The sequence below is a fragment of the Pseudophryne corroboree genome, chromosome 12 (genome assembly GCF_028390025.1).
Source record: "Pseudophryne corroboree isolate aPseCor3 chromosome 12, aPseCor3.hap2, whole genome shotgun sequence".
In the NCBI taxonomy this organism is placed as follows: Eukaryota; Metazoa; Chordata; class Amphibia; order Anura; family Myobatrachidae; genus Pseudophryne; species Pseudophryne corroboree.
Window position 1 is genome coordinate 42,500,950 of NC_086455.1, and position 16,705 is coordinate 42,517,654.

At 44.8% G+C, this 16,705-nt stretch overlaps 1 protein-coding gene across 9 annotated transcripts in view; it reads right to left on the reverse strand.

Moving 5' to 3' along the window:
• Positions 1–16,705, reverse strand: part of CEP170B (centrosomal protein 170B) — a 102,883-nt gene that overhangs the window by 32,974 nt on the left and 53,204 nt on the right. For 5 of the 9 annotated variants that reach the window (XM_063947410.1, XM_063947405.1, XM_063947406.1 and 2 more), the window contains exons 10-14: positions 14,899–15,680; positions 12,101–12,280; positions 10,613–10,751; positions 8,328–10,058; positions 3,635–3,875 (exon numbers count right to left, since the gene is read on the reverse strand). In XM_063947410.1, coding sequence (XP_063803480.1) covers positions 3,635–3,875; positions 8,328–10,058; positions 10,613–10,751; positions 12,101–12,280; positions 14,899–15,680 — 3,073 coding nt within the window. The remainder of the gene's footprint in view (positions 1–3,634; positions 3,876–8,327; positions 10,059–10,612; positions 10,752–12,100; positions 12,281–14,898; positions 15,681–16,705) is intronic. The other 4 variants (XM_063947411.1, XM_063947408.1, XM_063947409.1 and 1 more) reach the window with 1 other exon arrangement.

Here is a 16,705-nt window from a genome sequence, read left to right on the forward strand (position 1 = left end):
CCTTCTCATCTCACTGCCTGCACCGAGGGAGCTGCCAGCACGAGGAGCCTGTCAGGTAAGTATCTCTCTCTCTCTCTCTCTCTCTTTTAGGGGGACACCGTCTGCCATAATGTGTAAAAAGGGGTCCTGGCTGCCGCATTGTGTAAAAAGGGGTCCTGGCTGCCTCATTGTGTAAAAAGGGGGACTGGCTGCCGCAATGTGTAAAAAGGGGTCCTGGCTGCCGCATTGTGTAAAAAGGGGTCCTGGCTGCCGCATTGTGTAAAAAGGGGGACTGGCTGCCGCAATGTGTAAAAAGGGGGACTGGCTGCCGCATTGTGTAAAAAGGGGGACTGGCTGCTGCAATGTGTAAAAAGGGGGACTGGCTGCCGCAATGTGTAAAAAGGGGGACTGTCTGCCGTAATGTGTAAAAAGGGGGCCTGGCTGCCGCAATGTGTAAAAAGGGGGCCTGGCTCCCGTAATGTGTAAAAAGGGGGCCTGGCTGCCGCAATGTGTATAAAGGGGGACACCGTCTGCCGTAATGTGTATAAACGGGGACGCTGTCTGCTGTAATGTGTAAAAAGGGGGACTGTCTGCTGTAATGTATCAAAAGGGGGACGCTGTCTGCTGTAATGTATAAAAGGGGCTCTACCTGGTGTAGTGGCGCTACTGTGCAGCGTAATTTGAATAATGTAGACTACTGTGCACCGTAGTATGAATTGCTATTATTTTGTGGCCACGCCCCTTCCCCATGAAGCCACGCCCCTCTAAATTTTTCACGCGCCTACGGCGCGCACTGCCCCTGTCTTACATGGGGGGGGGGCGCCACTGTCGTTTCTTGCACACAGCGCTAAAATGCCTAGTTACGGCACTGTTGAAAAGTGCCAATTGTTCTGGCGGGAATGAAGTACACGCATGTAATAGGCTGCAAGTAGATGTGAAGTCTACTAGGTTCTATTCCCACTCGGTTGGTGACATGGACCCACCAACCAAGTGGGAATTACGGGGGGGTATCAGCATTCCGAATGCCAGTAATATGTCGGCTGTCGGGATTGCAGACGGCATTATAACTACATCGTGATAATTGGTGCTTTTATCATTAATTAAATATAATGGCCCCAATTAAAATAATATTTCTATACACATAAGCAGGACTGTATCTTCCTATTGGCCAGGATGGCACTTGCCAGGGGCGCCGGCAAAGGAGGGGGGGGGGGGGGGGAGGCGCGGCCCGGCAGTGCCACCCTCTCCAGGGAGTAGAATGACATAGTAGTTCTCACTGAGTGATATACTCAGTGAGAACTAAGTCATCCTTAGCAGTGCTCATCCACTGCTGGACTCTCAGAAGCGTATTGCACTCTGACACTCTCTGTGACTACAGTCACAATGATGGTGAATATAGCCTGGGAAGCGAGGCACTTCCAGGTATGGGGAGGGGGCGAGCCGCGAGACACCTCCTCTTCCTCATCCGCTCCTACTCGGCCTGTCACCAGACACTACAATCAGCACCAGTCAGCAGTGCAGCATGAGCATACCTGTACATTTTCTGCGGTACCATAGCTGCACTGCATGGTCTATCCTGGCAGTCTGGATCACAGGTTACAAAGAGCTCTGTATGGAGAGGTATCTAGACCAGTGACTGCATGTGCAGCTGTGTTGAGACTACAAGTCCCAGCGCACCTTGTCAACTGGATTTGCTGGGACATGTAGTGCCATCACACCTAGAGAGGGGTTTTTAACTGTATGTGTGCATATATCCCCTCGGTGTCCCTGCTTGCACCCTCCTTGTAATTCCCCCTCAGTGTCCCTGCCCGCACCATCCCTGTAACTGCCCCCTCAGTGACCCTGCCCATACACTCCTGTAATTCCCTCTAAGTGTCCCTGCCCACAACCTTCCCATAATTCCCCCTCAGTATCCCTGCCCGCACCCTCCCCGTAATTCCTTCTCAGTGTCCCTGCCTGCACCCTAACCATAATTCCCCCTCAGTATCCCTGCCCGCACCCTCCCCGTAATTCCCTCTCAGTGTCCCTGCCTGCACCCTAACCATAATTCCCCCTCAGTATCCCTGCCTGCACCCTCCCCGTAATTCCCTCTCAGTGTCCCTGCCCGCACCCTAACCATAATTCCCCCTCAGAGTCCCTGTCTGAACACTCCTCGTAATTCCCCCTCAGCCTCTTTGCCTGAGCCCTCCCGTAATTCCATCTCACTGTTCCTGCCCACACCCTCCTCGTAATTCCTCCTCAGTGTCCCCGCCTACTCCCTAACCGTAATTCTCCCTCAGTGTTCCTTACCTCAGCCTCCCTGTAACTCACCCCTCAGTGTTACGGTCCGCACACTCCTGTAATTCCCGCTCAGTGTCCCTTCCCGCACCCTCCCTGTAATTGCCCCTCAGTGTCCTTGACCTCAACCTCCCTGTAGCCCCTTCCTCTCATTCTCCCTACCGGAACCCTCCCTGTAATTCCTTCTTAGTCTCCCTTACCTCAGCCTCCCTGTGACTCCCCCCTCAGTGTCCCTGCCCACACCCTCCTGTAATTCCCCCTCAGTGTCCCAGCCCACACCCTCCCTGTAACTGCCCCTCAGTGCCCCTGACCACAGCCTCCCTGTAACTGCCCCTCAGTGTCCCAGCCCACACCCTCCCTGTAACTGCCCCTCAGTGCCCCTGACCACAGCCTCCCTGTAAGCCCTCCACCTCATTGTCCCTACTCGCACCCTCCCTGTAATTCTCCCTCAGTGTCCCTGACCTAAGCTAATTGTAACTCCCATCTCTGTGTCCCTAGGTGGGGGAGGTGGGGGGACGCCAGTTCCTTACTTTGCCAGGGGCGCTCAGACCCCTAGATACACCCCTGCACAAATGTTTAAACATTATGTTATTGCCCCTGGCATAATGACATGAATCGAGCAATTTAGCCTCACTCCCTTTACACACAGCTGTAAACCACAGCATTTTGCGCTATGGGGGTAGGGCCTAATTATGAACCTGCCCCCCAAACTTGCCAGCTGTAGCTCCTCTCCGGGCTTCTCCCAGAGAGAACTTGAAAGGCGGTAAGTGTGCCATAATTGCATAAAAAACCCTGTTCCTGCTTTTGATTGGGGGAAAATAAATGTGTTGCTTATTAAACACTAACTGTACTGGTCAGTGTTGCCCAGCTTTTATTTATTTTACTTCTGTCTGTCAGCCTCCACCACCCTGCTCTCTCTCTCCATCTTTCTCCTTCTCTCCCCTCCACCCCCTACCCCAACACTTTGGCTGCACACTTTCCACCCCTTTTCTCTCTCTTTCCCACTCCTACACTTTCTACCCATTGTCTATCACTGTCCAGGCTCTCACTTTCTATTGTCACTAAGGGGTAAATTTACTAAGCAGTGATAAGAGCAGGGAAGTGAGCCAGTGGAGAAGTTGCCCATGGCAACCAATCAGCACTGAAGTAACGTCTATAATTTGCATACTATAAAATGATACAGAGCTGCTGATTGGTTAATGGGGAAATTTCTCCACTGGCTCACTTCTCCACTCTTATCACTGCTTAGTAAATGTACCCCTTAAACTGGTGGGAGGGGTTACAGTTCATACCAACAGCTACTGCATTCCAAAGTGATGACATCATTTTTATCAGCAGTCAATTTTAATATAGAGATATTCACAATGCCAGCACTCACCTAGCTATTTCAGCAATTTCTGCAGACTGGGCTATGAAGTTATTGTACACCTTCTGGTCATCATCATCATCGTCATCCTGGAGTCTGTTGTGGCGCTGACGGTGCGACACGTTATGTGTCCTAGGAGTCTGTGTGGCTGTTGAAGCATGGGATCGTTTGTGTTTAGGAGTGCTGTGATTAGAGCCATACTCCTCCTCAGATGTAGAAATGTAATCTGAACCCTGCTGTCTCCGTCTCGAAGCTTATAAAATGAATTGGTTTTGGAGAAAGAGAATGTTAAAAGATCAATACTTTCCTAACCACCATTGAGAGATAGGAATTATGTGTATTAATAAGAGCCAATATACAAGTTGCTAAATGGGGTCATGACATCTGTTCAGTATTTAGCAAATAGCGGTAAGCTTAGCTTATATATGTTGATGACTGTATCGCTTACGCCATCTATAGTTGGGTTGGCAGAACGATACCCAGTGCTGGCATTAGGGATCCAGCAAAAAAAAATAGTTGGGTGCCTATTCATCTTGGATGTCATCTCGCCACCTCAAACTTAGTCCTAACAAAATAGAATTAATAACATTTCTACCAGCCAAAAGTAGTTTTCAACCGGATATCTCTATCACGGTTTATAACAAGACAATCAACCCTCCCGTCGAGCTTGCTACCTAGGTGTCATCCTTCATTTTCTTTTGTTCCCCACATTTAATCTGTTTCCAAATCCTGTTGCATGCATTTAAGAGAGAGATCCAGAATACATCTGTATCTCACACAAGGCCCTGCAAAAATAAATTCACGCACTCATTCGTTCCCGCACTGATCATTTCTGGAGTCTCCTTACTGGTCTTCCCTGAACAGACTCCCACCCCTACAATCTATCTTCCTTGCAAAATGTTCATCTTCTGCTGCTCTGCTCTCTCAGTCACTGATATTTACATTTATTCAATATAAAAAAAACTTACAGATAAGGCTATGAACCAAAGATTTTCTTCTAGCCTCCAACTTTCAAGCGTTACCCTTAAGCTCGCCGCTTTTAAATTCCAGAACCGCCTACGTAACCTCAGTAAGCTATTCTATTAACTAACTCCCCACTACATAGTCCACCCATAACTTTACATATTTTCTCTTTCTCCACTCACATATCAGACTAGCCCTGGGCCAACATACACCTCACCAAGAACCACTGCAATACGGCTGTACTGATATGCAATACTTATCCTTATGTATCAATGCCTATTTCCCTATAGAGTGTATGCTTGCGAGCAGGGCCCTCTTACCTCTCCGTCTGTCTGTTATTACCCACATTTTTTTATTACTGTTCTATTATGGTTTTATTCCCAGCTGTAAAGTGCAATGGAATATGCCGACGCTATATAAGAAAATATTAATAAATATATAATGCAACCGCCGTCTAGTATCTTTGATAAATGAAGTTCCCCTAGAGCTGGCCACACAACAGTCAACTTGGACATTAGGTTCCAATCTACGGCTAATTTATCAAATAGAGAGGTTTGTTTGGCGTGTGTAACGTCAGTGAATGACTGTGAGCAAAGCTGACTTGCTCCAGCTCTGCTCTCCTGTATGAGGCGTAAACCTCATGAACTCCAGCACCAAACAACAATCACACGGCAAATAGCTAGTGTAGTCTTCCAGGTGCAAAACCTAGAGCTTAAAGTTTTAGGGGGAGATGTATCAAGCCTTAGAGAGCGAAAAAGTGTAGAAGTTGCCTATAGCAACCAATCCGCTTGTAACTGTCATTTCATAGATGCTAGATAAACTATAGCTACAGTAGAGGCTATGAGCAGCTGCTCCACTTTACCTCCCTAAGGGGTACATTTGCTAAGCAGTGATAAGAGAAGAGAAGTGAGCCAGTGGAGAAGTTGCCCATGGCAACCAATCAGCACTGAAGTAACATCTATAATTTGCATACTATAAAAGGATACAGAGCTCCTGATTGGTTGATGGGGAAATTTCTCCCCTGGCTCACTTCTCCGCTCTTATCACTGCTTAGTAAATGTTCCCCCTAAGGTTTGATACCTGTCCCCTTTGGAGAGAGCAATAAAAAATGGTCTTCTAGAACAGCAACTTGTATTTTGTCTCTGTAAGTCTGTGAAAAGATTAGATCAGGTCTTTTTTCTCTAAACAATTAATAGAAAAGAATCTTGATTTGGTCACACAGGGCTAGATTCAACATAATGCACACTGTAACCGGCACAAGGTCAGAAATGGGTTGTAACAAAATGGTTATAGATTCCAGACCATGAAATCACAGTTCTAAAGGCAGACAATTCACCAGTCACAGCTACGTATGCATTACTAAATCTAGCCCTTAGATAGAAGAAACCCTAATTATGTATTCAATTGAGAGGATTTACAGACATCTATGTTTCTTTTGTTGTAGAAGCACAAATTACATTGAGCAGTTTTGGTCTTTCCAGCCTAAAGAATTCACAGTGGTGCAGCCTTAATTCACGAATTGTCTGGTAGAGTAAAATATACTGGCACGGGTCCGCATACAGCGCCATAATGCAGCATGGTACAACTCACGAGATAATAATATGGCTTTTCATCTGGTGAAAATCACCATATTGTCTGGTGAACGATGCCAGAGCCTTGACACCAGTCATAGTTACCGAATACATACGATATCCTGGCGCTTGAAATATTGGCAGTCAAAATATCAACAGCGGCATCCCGCTGATTAAAATCCCTACACTTACTAATTAAGTAAGCCAACACTAATCCCTAACCCTAACCTACCTTTCCCGCAGTTTTACTCTAACCCTCCCCCCCAGCAAGCCTAATCCTAACCTTCCTCATGGAGCCTGACCCTAATCCCTCCTCCACGAACCCTACATCTAACCCTCCCCGCAGACTAACTATAACCCTCCCCGAGGATGCCTAACCCTAACTCCGCCTACCCGCAGTGTAACCCTCCCCTCCCCCACGCAATCCTAATCCTAACCTTCCTCGTGGTGCCTAACCCTAATCCCTCCTCCACGAACCCTACATCTAACCCTCCCCGCAGACTAACTATAACCCTCCCCGAGGATGCCTAACCCTAACTCCGCCTACCCGCAGTGTAACCCTCCCCTCCCCCACGCAATCCTAATCCTAACCCTCCTTGGTGGCGCCTAACCCTATTCCCTCCTCCTTGTAGCCTACACCTAACCCTCCCTCACTCACAGACTAACCATAACCCTCCCCGAGTTTGCTAACCCTAACTCCCCACAGCGTAACCTTATCCCTCCTACACCTGCAGCCTACCCCTCCCCCCGTAGCCTAAACCTAACCTGCACCCCACGTCCCACGTCTTACCTCTCTAGAGTCCCAGCAGCCCTTCGTTTGGGATCCCAGCGGTCAGGATAGCGACACCAGCAATTCGATCCATGTAAGGATCCTGGTGTTGGTATTCTGAGCAGTCTCTGGATTCCAACTGCCGGGATCCTGACCGCATCTTGCAGATACACCTTTATTTCATGCACTAATATTGTAATAGACTTGTGGCTCACCAGTGGTGGAACTACAGGTGCCAGTATACACTGCCAGACACTATCGAGGACATACAGATGGGTCCACCTTTATCTTGAGTTCTTTGCTGCGCCTAGGCACACCATGGTTTATTAACATAAACACTTAATCTATTGTTCTCAGCTGCAATACAATACAGAGAACAATACATCAAGGGATTAAGTCATTACAGCAGGGGATTAAGTCATTACAGCAGGGGATTAAGTCTGAGTGACCTGGCTCAATTAATACTATTAAAGGCCAAGATAAACGTGGACCCATCTGTATACGCTATAGCTCTATAGCTTGGAGAGCCCAAAGCAGCTGTAATGTTACCTGCAGGGCCTCAGTTTCTGCACAGAAATGTTTTTAGAACAAAAGAAACAAATATGACTGCAAATAAACAGAGGGGAGTATGTAATAATGTGATGAAACCGCAAATAATAAATAAGATACATAAAAAACATTATATGCATGTATAAACTCAAAGAAATTATGTTAACCAGGCACTTCTAGCAACCCGATATATAATCTGTTAATAAGCAGCATCTACAGTAACTAAAACCATGTCACAAATCCCTAAAAAAAAGACTGTGATAACTTTCTATCACCATACTGTACATGTTTTGTTACTATTTGCGGCTTCACGCTCATTAACACGTAAGCCCCCTTGGAAGATCTAAAATATATTGATCAATTATCTAAACCATGAAAAGTAAAATAGACTCAGAAAAGAGAAATATAAAACCCAGTGATGAGGTAGAGACTGATATAAAAAGGTTAGTGTGCTACCAAGAGGGGGTGAAAACCAATTCATTTAGATACAACATCTATTATGTCTGTATATTTGGAACTTACATTTTTATTGATGTTTTTTCCATTCAGCAAAAGCCAACATTTTATACTCTGCCAGCTACAAACAATAGCATGTTTCTTTAAATTAATTTAAAAAAGAACACAAATCACAAGTTCACAAAAAGGAACCAGGAAAGATAATCAGCAATGGCCTTGTGCTGTTCTCCAACGGAACAGGCGCCTGGATTCCAAAACTGCAGCATTAAATTGTAAAAAATCTATACAACATTAATATTTTTAAACTGTACCAGGAGTAAACTTCAGACTTAAGAAAAGCAACAGAAAATGGATTAGCAACATAAAAGAACAGTAGAATAAAAAACCAAAAACTCACTGGATGTGGAGGGGTACTTGACGCTACCAGGTCGCGCTCTGGTTAACGGTTGTTTGGTTGTAGGCACCTGTGGTTTCACAATCGGTTGTTTAACTTCTGCCATGGTTGTTTTGCGACCTGCATAACTGTTGTCCATGCTACGGCCTGAAAAACCTGTTCTTGAGGAAGAAGTTTCAGAATCACTTGGAACCGTGAATGAACCAGTGCGTTTTCTTGGCATGGCCAGAATATCAAGACGGGAGAGCTTTTTTGATTCATTAGAACTTTTGGCGGAGGAGGAGTTTGCAGAAGAAGCTTCCGGGCTAATATTCAACCTCTCTGCATCTGCACTTTCATTGTCTGATGCTTCACCAAGGCGGGCACGGCGTAACTTCGATGCCCTTGTCGGTCTGGGTGTTGATAGGCTATTTGAACGGGTAAGAGCTTGTTGAACTTTTTGAGTATTTGCTGACATTTTGCTTGCATCCTCTTTAGTGGACTGGGCATAAGGTCTCCTTCTAGAGAGATTCCTTGAGGAATGTTCATAATCTGAGGACACTGTGTCACCAACGGGTATGTAAGGAAGACTGGTACTTCTTTCTTCATCTGTGAAATCTAGTGAACCACGAGTCCCAGTGCTGCGCTTCATTTCAAACCTCTTGGTTACATCTCTCCTGCTTCCTCCCTCGGCAGGGCCAGTCCTGCGTTTTTCAGAGAGCCTCTCACGAGCACTGGATTGGCTGTATTGATCCTGTATCGAGGATGACGAGGAGGATTTTTCCTTGTGAAGACCCACCACCCTGCTCTTTTGTGTATGACTCGGCACATTCTTATCACTTACCAAACTGACTGTGCTTGCTGTATCCACATCGGAATCTGCCGATAACGAGTCTTCTTGAGGGCAAGGAACATTCTCTATCTCCTCAAGATTATTCTGAGAAAAGAGCTTGGCTTCTAGAGCGGCCAAAGCATTTTCAGTCTCCTTCAGGATCTGCTGTGTTTCCTGACTGTAGTCAGTGTTTGACTTCGTAACATGCAAGTCTTTAAGAAGGGGGTGAGTGGAGATATGAGGAAGTTTATTGGGAGAGATGTTGCTGCTAGATTTGTCTTTGGTAAAACTTTCCTGTCTAACAAATGAAACTGGATCTCTTGCAGATTCATTTTCATTTTTCAGTAGTTGGTTAACCATCTTTCCATTGGTTGGCGGCTCCTGTGTTGAGTACAGATTACCTTTTGGTTTCATTTGCACATCATGACTTTTATATTCTGGGTGTATCTCTAAACTGGGCAGCATGGAGTTTACATGGGATAAGCTTCCCATCTCGCTATTATTTCCTACATTAAAGCAAGTGGGCTTCGGTTCATTAGCAATCTTATTTATTCTCTGAATATTTGGGTCCTGGATTCTAAGGTCCTCTCTCCTCCACTCATTTTTAGACACATTAGATAGTTGGTTAGAATTTCTGCTAGACAGGATACCATCATCTGACTTGCTGGCATCGCTAAGACTGTCTGGGTCCAGATCTTCCTGTATAAATAGTAAACTGTTAGGGTCTGTAGGCACAGTTTTCCCCTCATCTTCGGTCACCTTTTTTTGAGGAACATCTGAGTAAGACTCGGAACAGACCAAAATAGTTGGTGTAGAGCTTTCAGACTTGTCATTGGGTGGGAGCTGAGGAAGAAGTCGCCTTGTCCTTGAGGGGAAAGCAGGATCACCTTCACTGGGAATTTCCATGTGCTCAATAAAATCTCCTAAACAGGAGGAAGTTAGCCAATTGGTGGATGTTTATTGCCAAGATAATGTTTAAAAGAAAGAAGAGAGAGATAATTACATTAAAAAGAGGTTTTATACACACACACACACAAAGATACTTTATTTTAAGGATTCTCAAAATCAACACGTCATGTTTTGAAGATTTCTGACTGTGGACGCAGGTGAAATAATTTCTGAATCACCTGTAGATGATTAAAGAAATCCACAAAACATGACCTGTTTGTGGTACTGGATGACTGTAGTTGAGAACCCCTGCTATATCCAAATTACTGCATTTCTATGCTGATCTCTAAATCACCAACCTCACAAACTGTAAAAAGAAAAGACTGCCCAAACATTCTTTTCAAAGTATTCAAGGGGCTTCAGGTGACTCAAGAGCAGCATTAAGAGGTTAAACCTGTGACAGATCAGCAATAAAGAGAATCATTTCCAATGAGCCATGACCACTGTGCTCTGGGAATTTCAACCTCAAAATACTTGAACCCATCCATAAACAAAAGCTTTTATTCTAGACAGTTTTAACACTATTTACCATCATCAACACTTAATCCCAGCTTCTGGGCTTCTAAAGGAGAAGTCGGAGAGGCATCAGGGTAGCTGTCTGCAAGACTTGCCCACCGGGAAACCCATTTCTGGCCACCTTTAGCATTGGAGCCAGACGATTTTGCAACCTGTAAACGTTAGGGATACAGAAACAATAAACAAGCTGGTTGTATAAAGTTCATTTACAGAGACGCATTTGACATCACATGCATCAGGAGACCGCTATTCTGTAAGAAAATGCTGGGCAAAACACTTAGGGAAATATTTATAAAAGCTGGGAGAAAGTGGAGAGAGATAAAGTACTAACCCATCAGCTCCTGTCGTTTTTTTAATCACAGCTTGTAAAACGTCAGTTAAGAGCTGATTGGTTGATACTTTATCTGTCTCCAAGCTTTCATAAATCTCCCCTTAAGGCTGTGGCTACCTTCTGTAATGTACCTATCACACACAGTCAGAGAACTGTATCGGGCACTGCCCCCCATAGATCATTCATCTTCAGAAATACTCTGCTATTGCAAACATTCGGATATCCTGAACAGATCTGAAATAAGGTAGGGGCAACAGGGGTGGTTGTCCCGGGGCCACTTCACATTAGTGGCCCGGCCCCCACACACAGATGTATCAAGTGGTACCCCTCCGGCGGCTGAGCTATTTAGTAACATCACAAGTGGCCACCGTGGAGGTCGTCTGTCTCCAGTGAGTCTCACGGGATGGTGAGGAGAAACCATGAAAAGACAGTGTGCGTCAGTTGGCAGCGTGTGGTGCTCAGTTGTACTGGGGTGCTCCTCCCTGATGGTCCAGGTAGAGAAAGAGAGAGAGGAGGTGTGTGTGTCTGTACATGGAAGGGGCCTGTACGGGGAGGTGTTTGTACAGGGAGGTGTCTGTACAGGAGGGAGGGGTGGGTGTTGTGTGTCTGAATGGGGGTGTGGGTGTTTATCAGCAATTTTAATACTGGGGCCCCCCACAAATTTGTTGCCCCTGGGCACCCAGCACCTTTAATCCAGCTCTGATCCTGAATTCCTAAAGTTTGTTCTATCCTCTCTCACATCAAAACTATGTAACAAGGACATACAGGAGATGGGTGGTATTCAGTATACCAGTTGTTGGGATTCCGGCGCACAGTATACCGGAGCCTGAATCCTGACAACCGGCATACCGACACCTCTTGGGGGTACACAACCCCCCTGGAGGGAGAATAGATAGCAAGGCGTGCGTAGCGCACCACCGTGCCCGCAACGAGCCCACAAGGGGCTCATTTGCGCTCACCCCGCTGTCGGCAAGCCAGCAGTCGGGATCCCGTTGCCGATATGCTGGCCGACGTGGGACCCGGCCGCCGGCAACTCATACCACACCCACAGGAGATTAAGGCTGAATACAAAAAGGTGCCAATAACAAGTCAGATGGATGGTTTAAATCAAAACAAAAAAGAGGTTCTTTCTCAGTACAGTAACCAGTGATCGGTGGCTCCTGAACCTACCTGCACATCAGTCTGAGGACCACTATTTATTTTTACAGAGTGAGTTGTGGACAGTATTAGAGCCTGGTGATGTATGCTATTCTCATTCAGTGACGATTCCTCCTTTTCCAGCTTAATGACTGGCCTGTAAACTGCAGAGGAAATTCTGGAATACTCCTCAGGTTCAAACACTCCAAATACCTACATACAAATGAAATCATTACATTGCATCCAGTACAGTCTTATTTCCCTTCCTTAACTAAGCAATTACATAGTAACAAATAGTGTCTCTCTGTATCATACGTCATCAATTGAAAAGTAAAAAATAACGGCATGTGCGTTAAATGTTCCAGCTAGATAAGAATTCTGAATGACCGGAAAAAAATGGCCTAAATTATGCTACATATCCCAATCCATTTGTGTGGACAAGTAAAGAATAATACTAGCTTTATTGTCTAGAGAGAAGCTTACATTATTAATAACAGTAATAATATTAAGAATAAAAATAGTAGTAGAAATAATAAAAATACGAATAATAGAATAATGTACATACTGTAGTAATAATAAAAATAATAATAGCAGCAGCAGAATTCTTGGTAGTTATTCGTTAGTTGAAAGTTACGCTGCTAAAGTGGATGGAGAGAAAGTACCAGCCAATCAGCTTCTACCTACCATGTGTTTGAAAAATTACTTTTAGGAGTTGTACCCCTTTTCCACTTGTAGCACGGGTTGCAGCCGGGAGCCTGACACGGCTGCGACCTGTGCTAGAGCCCCCTTCTACATTGAGCTCACCAACCCGGCATATTGCTGGGTTGGTGACGCTGCTGCTGACGCGGCAGGGCCGGCACTGGGAGATCACATGATCTCCCAGCGCCGCCCTTCCATACACGGCTTCCGTTTACACTACACAGCTTACCGTGTTGAAAACATGTTCAACCCGGCAAGTTACCCGGGAAGGATTCCCGGATCACTTCATCTGGGAATTTGCAGGGGGGGCCATTTCCACTAGGAAAAAACACGGTAAATGCGCGCCCCCATGCATTTACCCGTGTTTTTAGAGCTAGTGGAAAAGGGGTATTGGTTGGGTGAAATGAGCGCGCCCCCCCCCGTCTCTCCCCGCACGCTCAGCACACATCTCTCCCCACATCGGCCCGTCTATATGGGCCTTTAGTACATAGACCCCATTATTCCCACTAACCAAATTAATTATTCTAACTTCTCAAGTTACAGCTACCAACACTTATCAGTCACTTTCTAAAACTACATTTGCAGCAGCGCTACCTTCCCACTTGCTATTATCATGCTAGAATGAATGTGTGTGCAAACAATGGGGCAGATGTATTAAGCCTGGAGAAGTGATAAAGCAGTGATAAGTGCAAGGTGATAACGCACCAGCCAGTCAGCTCCTGTCATTTTTCAAATCTGTAATGATAAGTGGAAGGTGATAACGCACCAGCCAATCACTGCTTTATCACTTCTCCAGGCTTAATACATCTGCCCCACAGCTGTATAATTCACTGGATACAGAATTCAGACAGATATCCCACATACGGGGGGAGATGTATTAAGCAGTGAATGAACAGAGTTGGAGAAGGGAGCCAGTAGAGAAGCTGCCCATAATTTTATAGAATGCACTTGATAAATGTTACCTCAAAGCTGATTAGTTGCCGTGGACAACTTCACCTCTCTTCTCACTGTTTCATACATCTATCCCATAGATGCAGATTCAAGTAAGCATGGAAGCCGCCAGTTTTGGCACTTATTTGACTCTGCTTCTAACTCATGTGTGTTAATTCACAGAAGGCGGAATCTGCTTGCAGCCTTTGGAGGTGCGAACAGAACCAGCCTACCATAATCGGCAGTAAAGTGTGCTGGCAGCAGTGTGTAATTGATTCCGGCCCATAGAGTTACCCAGACAGTCTGGCTTCAGTGACATGTGGTATGATGCATAGATGGTAGCTTTAGTAGACTTTCACGACAGTCACTTTTTAATATATATAAATTACCGATTATATATATTAAAAAGTTACAGTAAAGTGGGGTTATCCTTTAACTCATACACAAGGTGCTAGGAAGTTATTAGCACGCCCGAAAAGAGACGTAATTTTGCAGTCTACAGTATAATACAGATTGTAAAAACCATTAGAAAGACTTCTTCAAAAACTAAATGGTTAAAAAATGTTCAACAGAACCATAAAAAGTCAGTGCCGACCAAGTAGCATATTTTTCTTGTGTGATAATTTGGTTATAATTTCTGAAACTCCTGGTGGCACAGGGGTCTATTCATGAAGCAGTGAAAAGTGTGGAGAAGTGAGCCAGTGGAGAAGTTGCCCATGGCAGCCAATCAGCATTGAAGTAGCATTTATAATATGCATACTATACAATTGCACGGAGCAGCTGATTGGTTGCCATGGGCAACTTCTCCACGGGTTCACTTCTCCACTCTTTTCATTGCTTCATGAATAGACTCCTTAGTCTCTCAAACATGCAGAAAGTATCAAAGAATTCATCCAGTAGCCACATGGGAATCTGTCAATATCATCTTTCCTGGTCATGGACACTGAGGGATGTGGGTAAATCAGGACTAAATAATAGTTATACTGAGATAATACGGATACAAATCAAAATACCAAAATAATAAAATACTATTTCCAAAAATAAATAAAAGAATGCTGCTCTGTTTAGTGGGAAACGGATCAAATAACAAATAGTGGTTTAAAAAATGGTTATTTTAGTATCAAAATGATCCACTTAACCAGGGAAAAAAATTAAATAAAACACAAATGTTTGGTTCTCCTCAAAGATCTCACATTGATTACCTGGTCTATCATCTTCCTGGCTTCTTCAACTTCTTTATCTTGATTCTCTGTTTCAATTGTATATGTCCCAGCATCGCTCAAACTGTCCTCCTCCTCGTTCTTTTTCACTCTCGCAGTTCGGATATCGGAGGGTTGAGCCACAGGTGCTGAAGGTGGGGGGACCATTGTAGATGGCTGCATCTGGTTGGCTGAGGGCTGTGTCATTCCTGTTGACAGAGGCAACGTCATAGGTTTTTCAGGTGCCTCGTTCACTTCCTCACTCTGCTTGCGCAAATACTCAGCAACAAACTCCTGAGCCAGCTTGGACTTCTTCCCGATGCTTCCAAAGTTTTTCACTGGAGGCTTTGCGGGTAAAGGAGCATTTGTGTTTGTGTGAATTCGGTCATCGGTCTTTTCTCTTCTGAAAGAATTAGACCTCTGAGGAAATGTAGATGAGTTGGTCAGTGGTTTGGAAGCTGGCATAGGTGGAGATGTCCCATTAGTACTTGGCTTCTCGACAGGTAACGCTCCTTTTCGTTTTTCAGGTTTCGTTTTGTTGGTAGGGTCAGCATCGTTTTGAGAAGCATTTGCATTGTGCGTGAAGGACTGAGACCTCTTCTTTCGAGGAGTGTCATCGTCAAAGAACTCTATGACAAACGCTTGTTGACTGTGCAATAATTCTTCAGCCTCCCGCTTTATCTGGCGCTGAAGCTTTCCATTATCGGGTGGAGTAATCTCCTTTTCTACAACAGGTACTGGTGGATCTTCTGAATCGCTCTGTGTGCCATCTTCATGCCGGTTACCTTAATAAAAAAATTACATGTTTCTTGACATATATTTCAATATTTCTTAATAAAAAAGACCAGAAAATACTATTTTGCTGTTTGGAAAAATATTGTTAAAATGGTATTTCAATATGATTTATAAATAACTGGTGTCTGCCGAGCTGGTTCCACAGCAGGTCAAGGCACTGTACCTGAATGCTTGGATTCCTCGTCCCCTAGCACACCAGCAAGCAGTTTAGTTTGTTGAAAAGACTGTTGTGACGCAACAAAGGACAACTGTGGAAATTCATGAGTAATGATGGTTTCATTGGCTGGAATCACCTACATTTCCAATTGTCAGGAGGGCAAACATATTCACGCAATAACTCGCCACACTAGTAGGGTGGTGTGACCCCTACTATTGCTGAAAGAACACTAATAATGGGTTCATAGGTGGGCTTAATATATTAGCTGCCGACTTTGAAAAATGTTTTTGGGGATTTCTTTATTATAGGGAAGAACTGAATATTTTGATGGATAATTACCCAAGAAGACTATAGCGCTAAAAATGTACACAGTGCCACCAGACATTACCATGTACATATGTGCCCTCATTAATCTATTCACAAATTGAGCCAAATAGACCCATTTGGCTTTCCGCAGATTATGAGACTAAGCCGCACCAAGCAGTCCACCACACAGTTTTGTACCGACTGTGCACCTTGTTTGCACCCCAATTGCAAAAATAAGCACATGTAAGAGTACCCCGTACACTGCCACTTTCTTTGCATGCAGCAGCAGTGTGCGACTTGGACTGATAACCTAGGAAAAAGGCTGAAGACCATTACAGGGTGAGCTGTTACATGCATCCCATAAACGCAGCGTTGTGTTTAATCTGCGCATTTATACCAACTCTGTTGTGACAAGAATATAGATCCTAAGCACCCAGTACACTATAAGTGAATTTGGATGCAGTTGCGATAGTAACGTAGTATCTAAGGTTGAAAAAAGACAATTTGTCCATCGAGTTCAACCTATTTGTGGTCTCCTATGCAGTATTATTT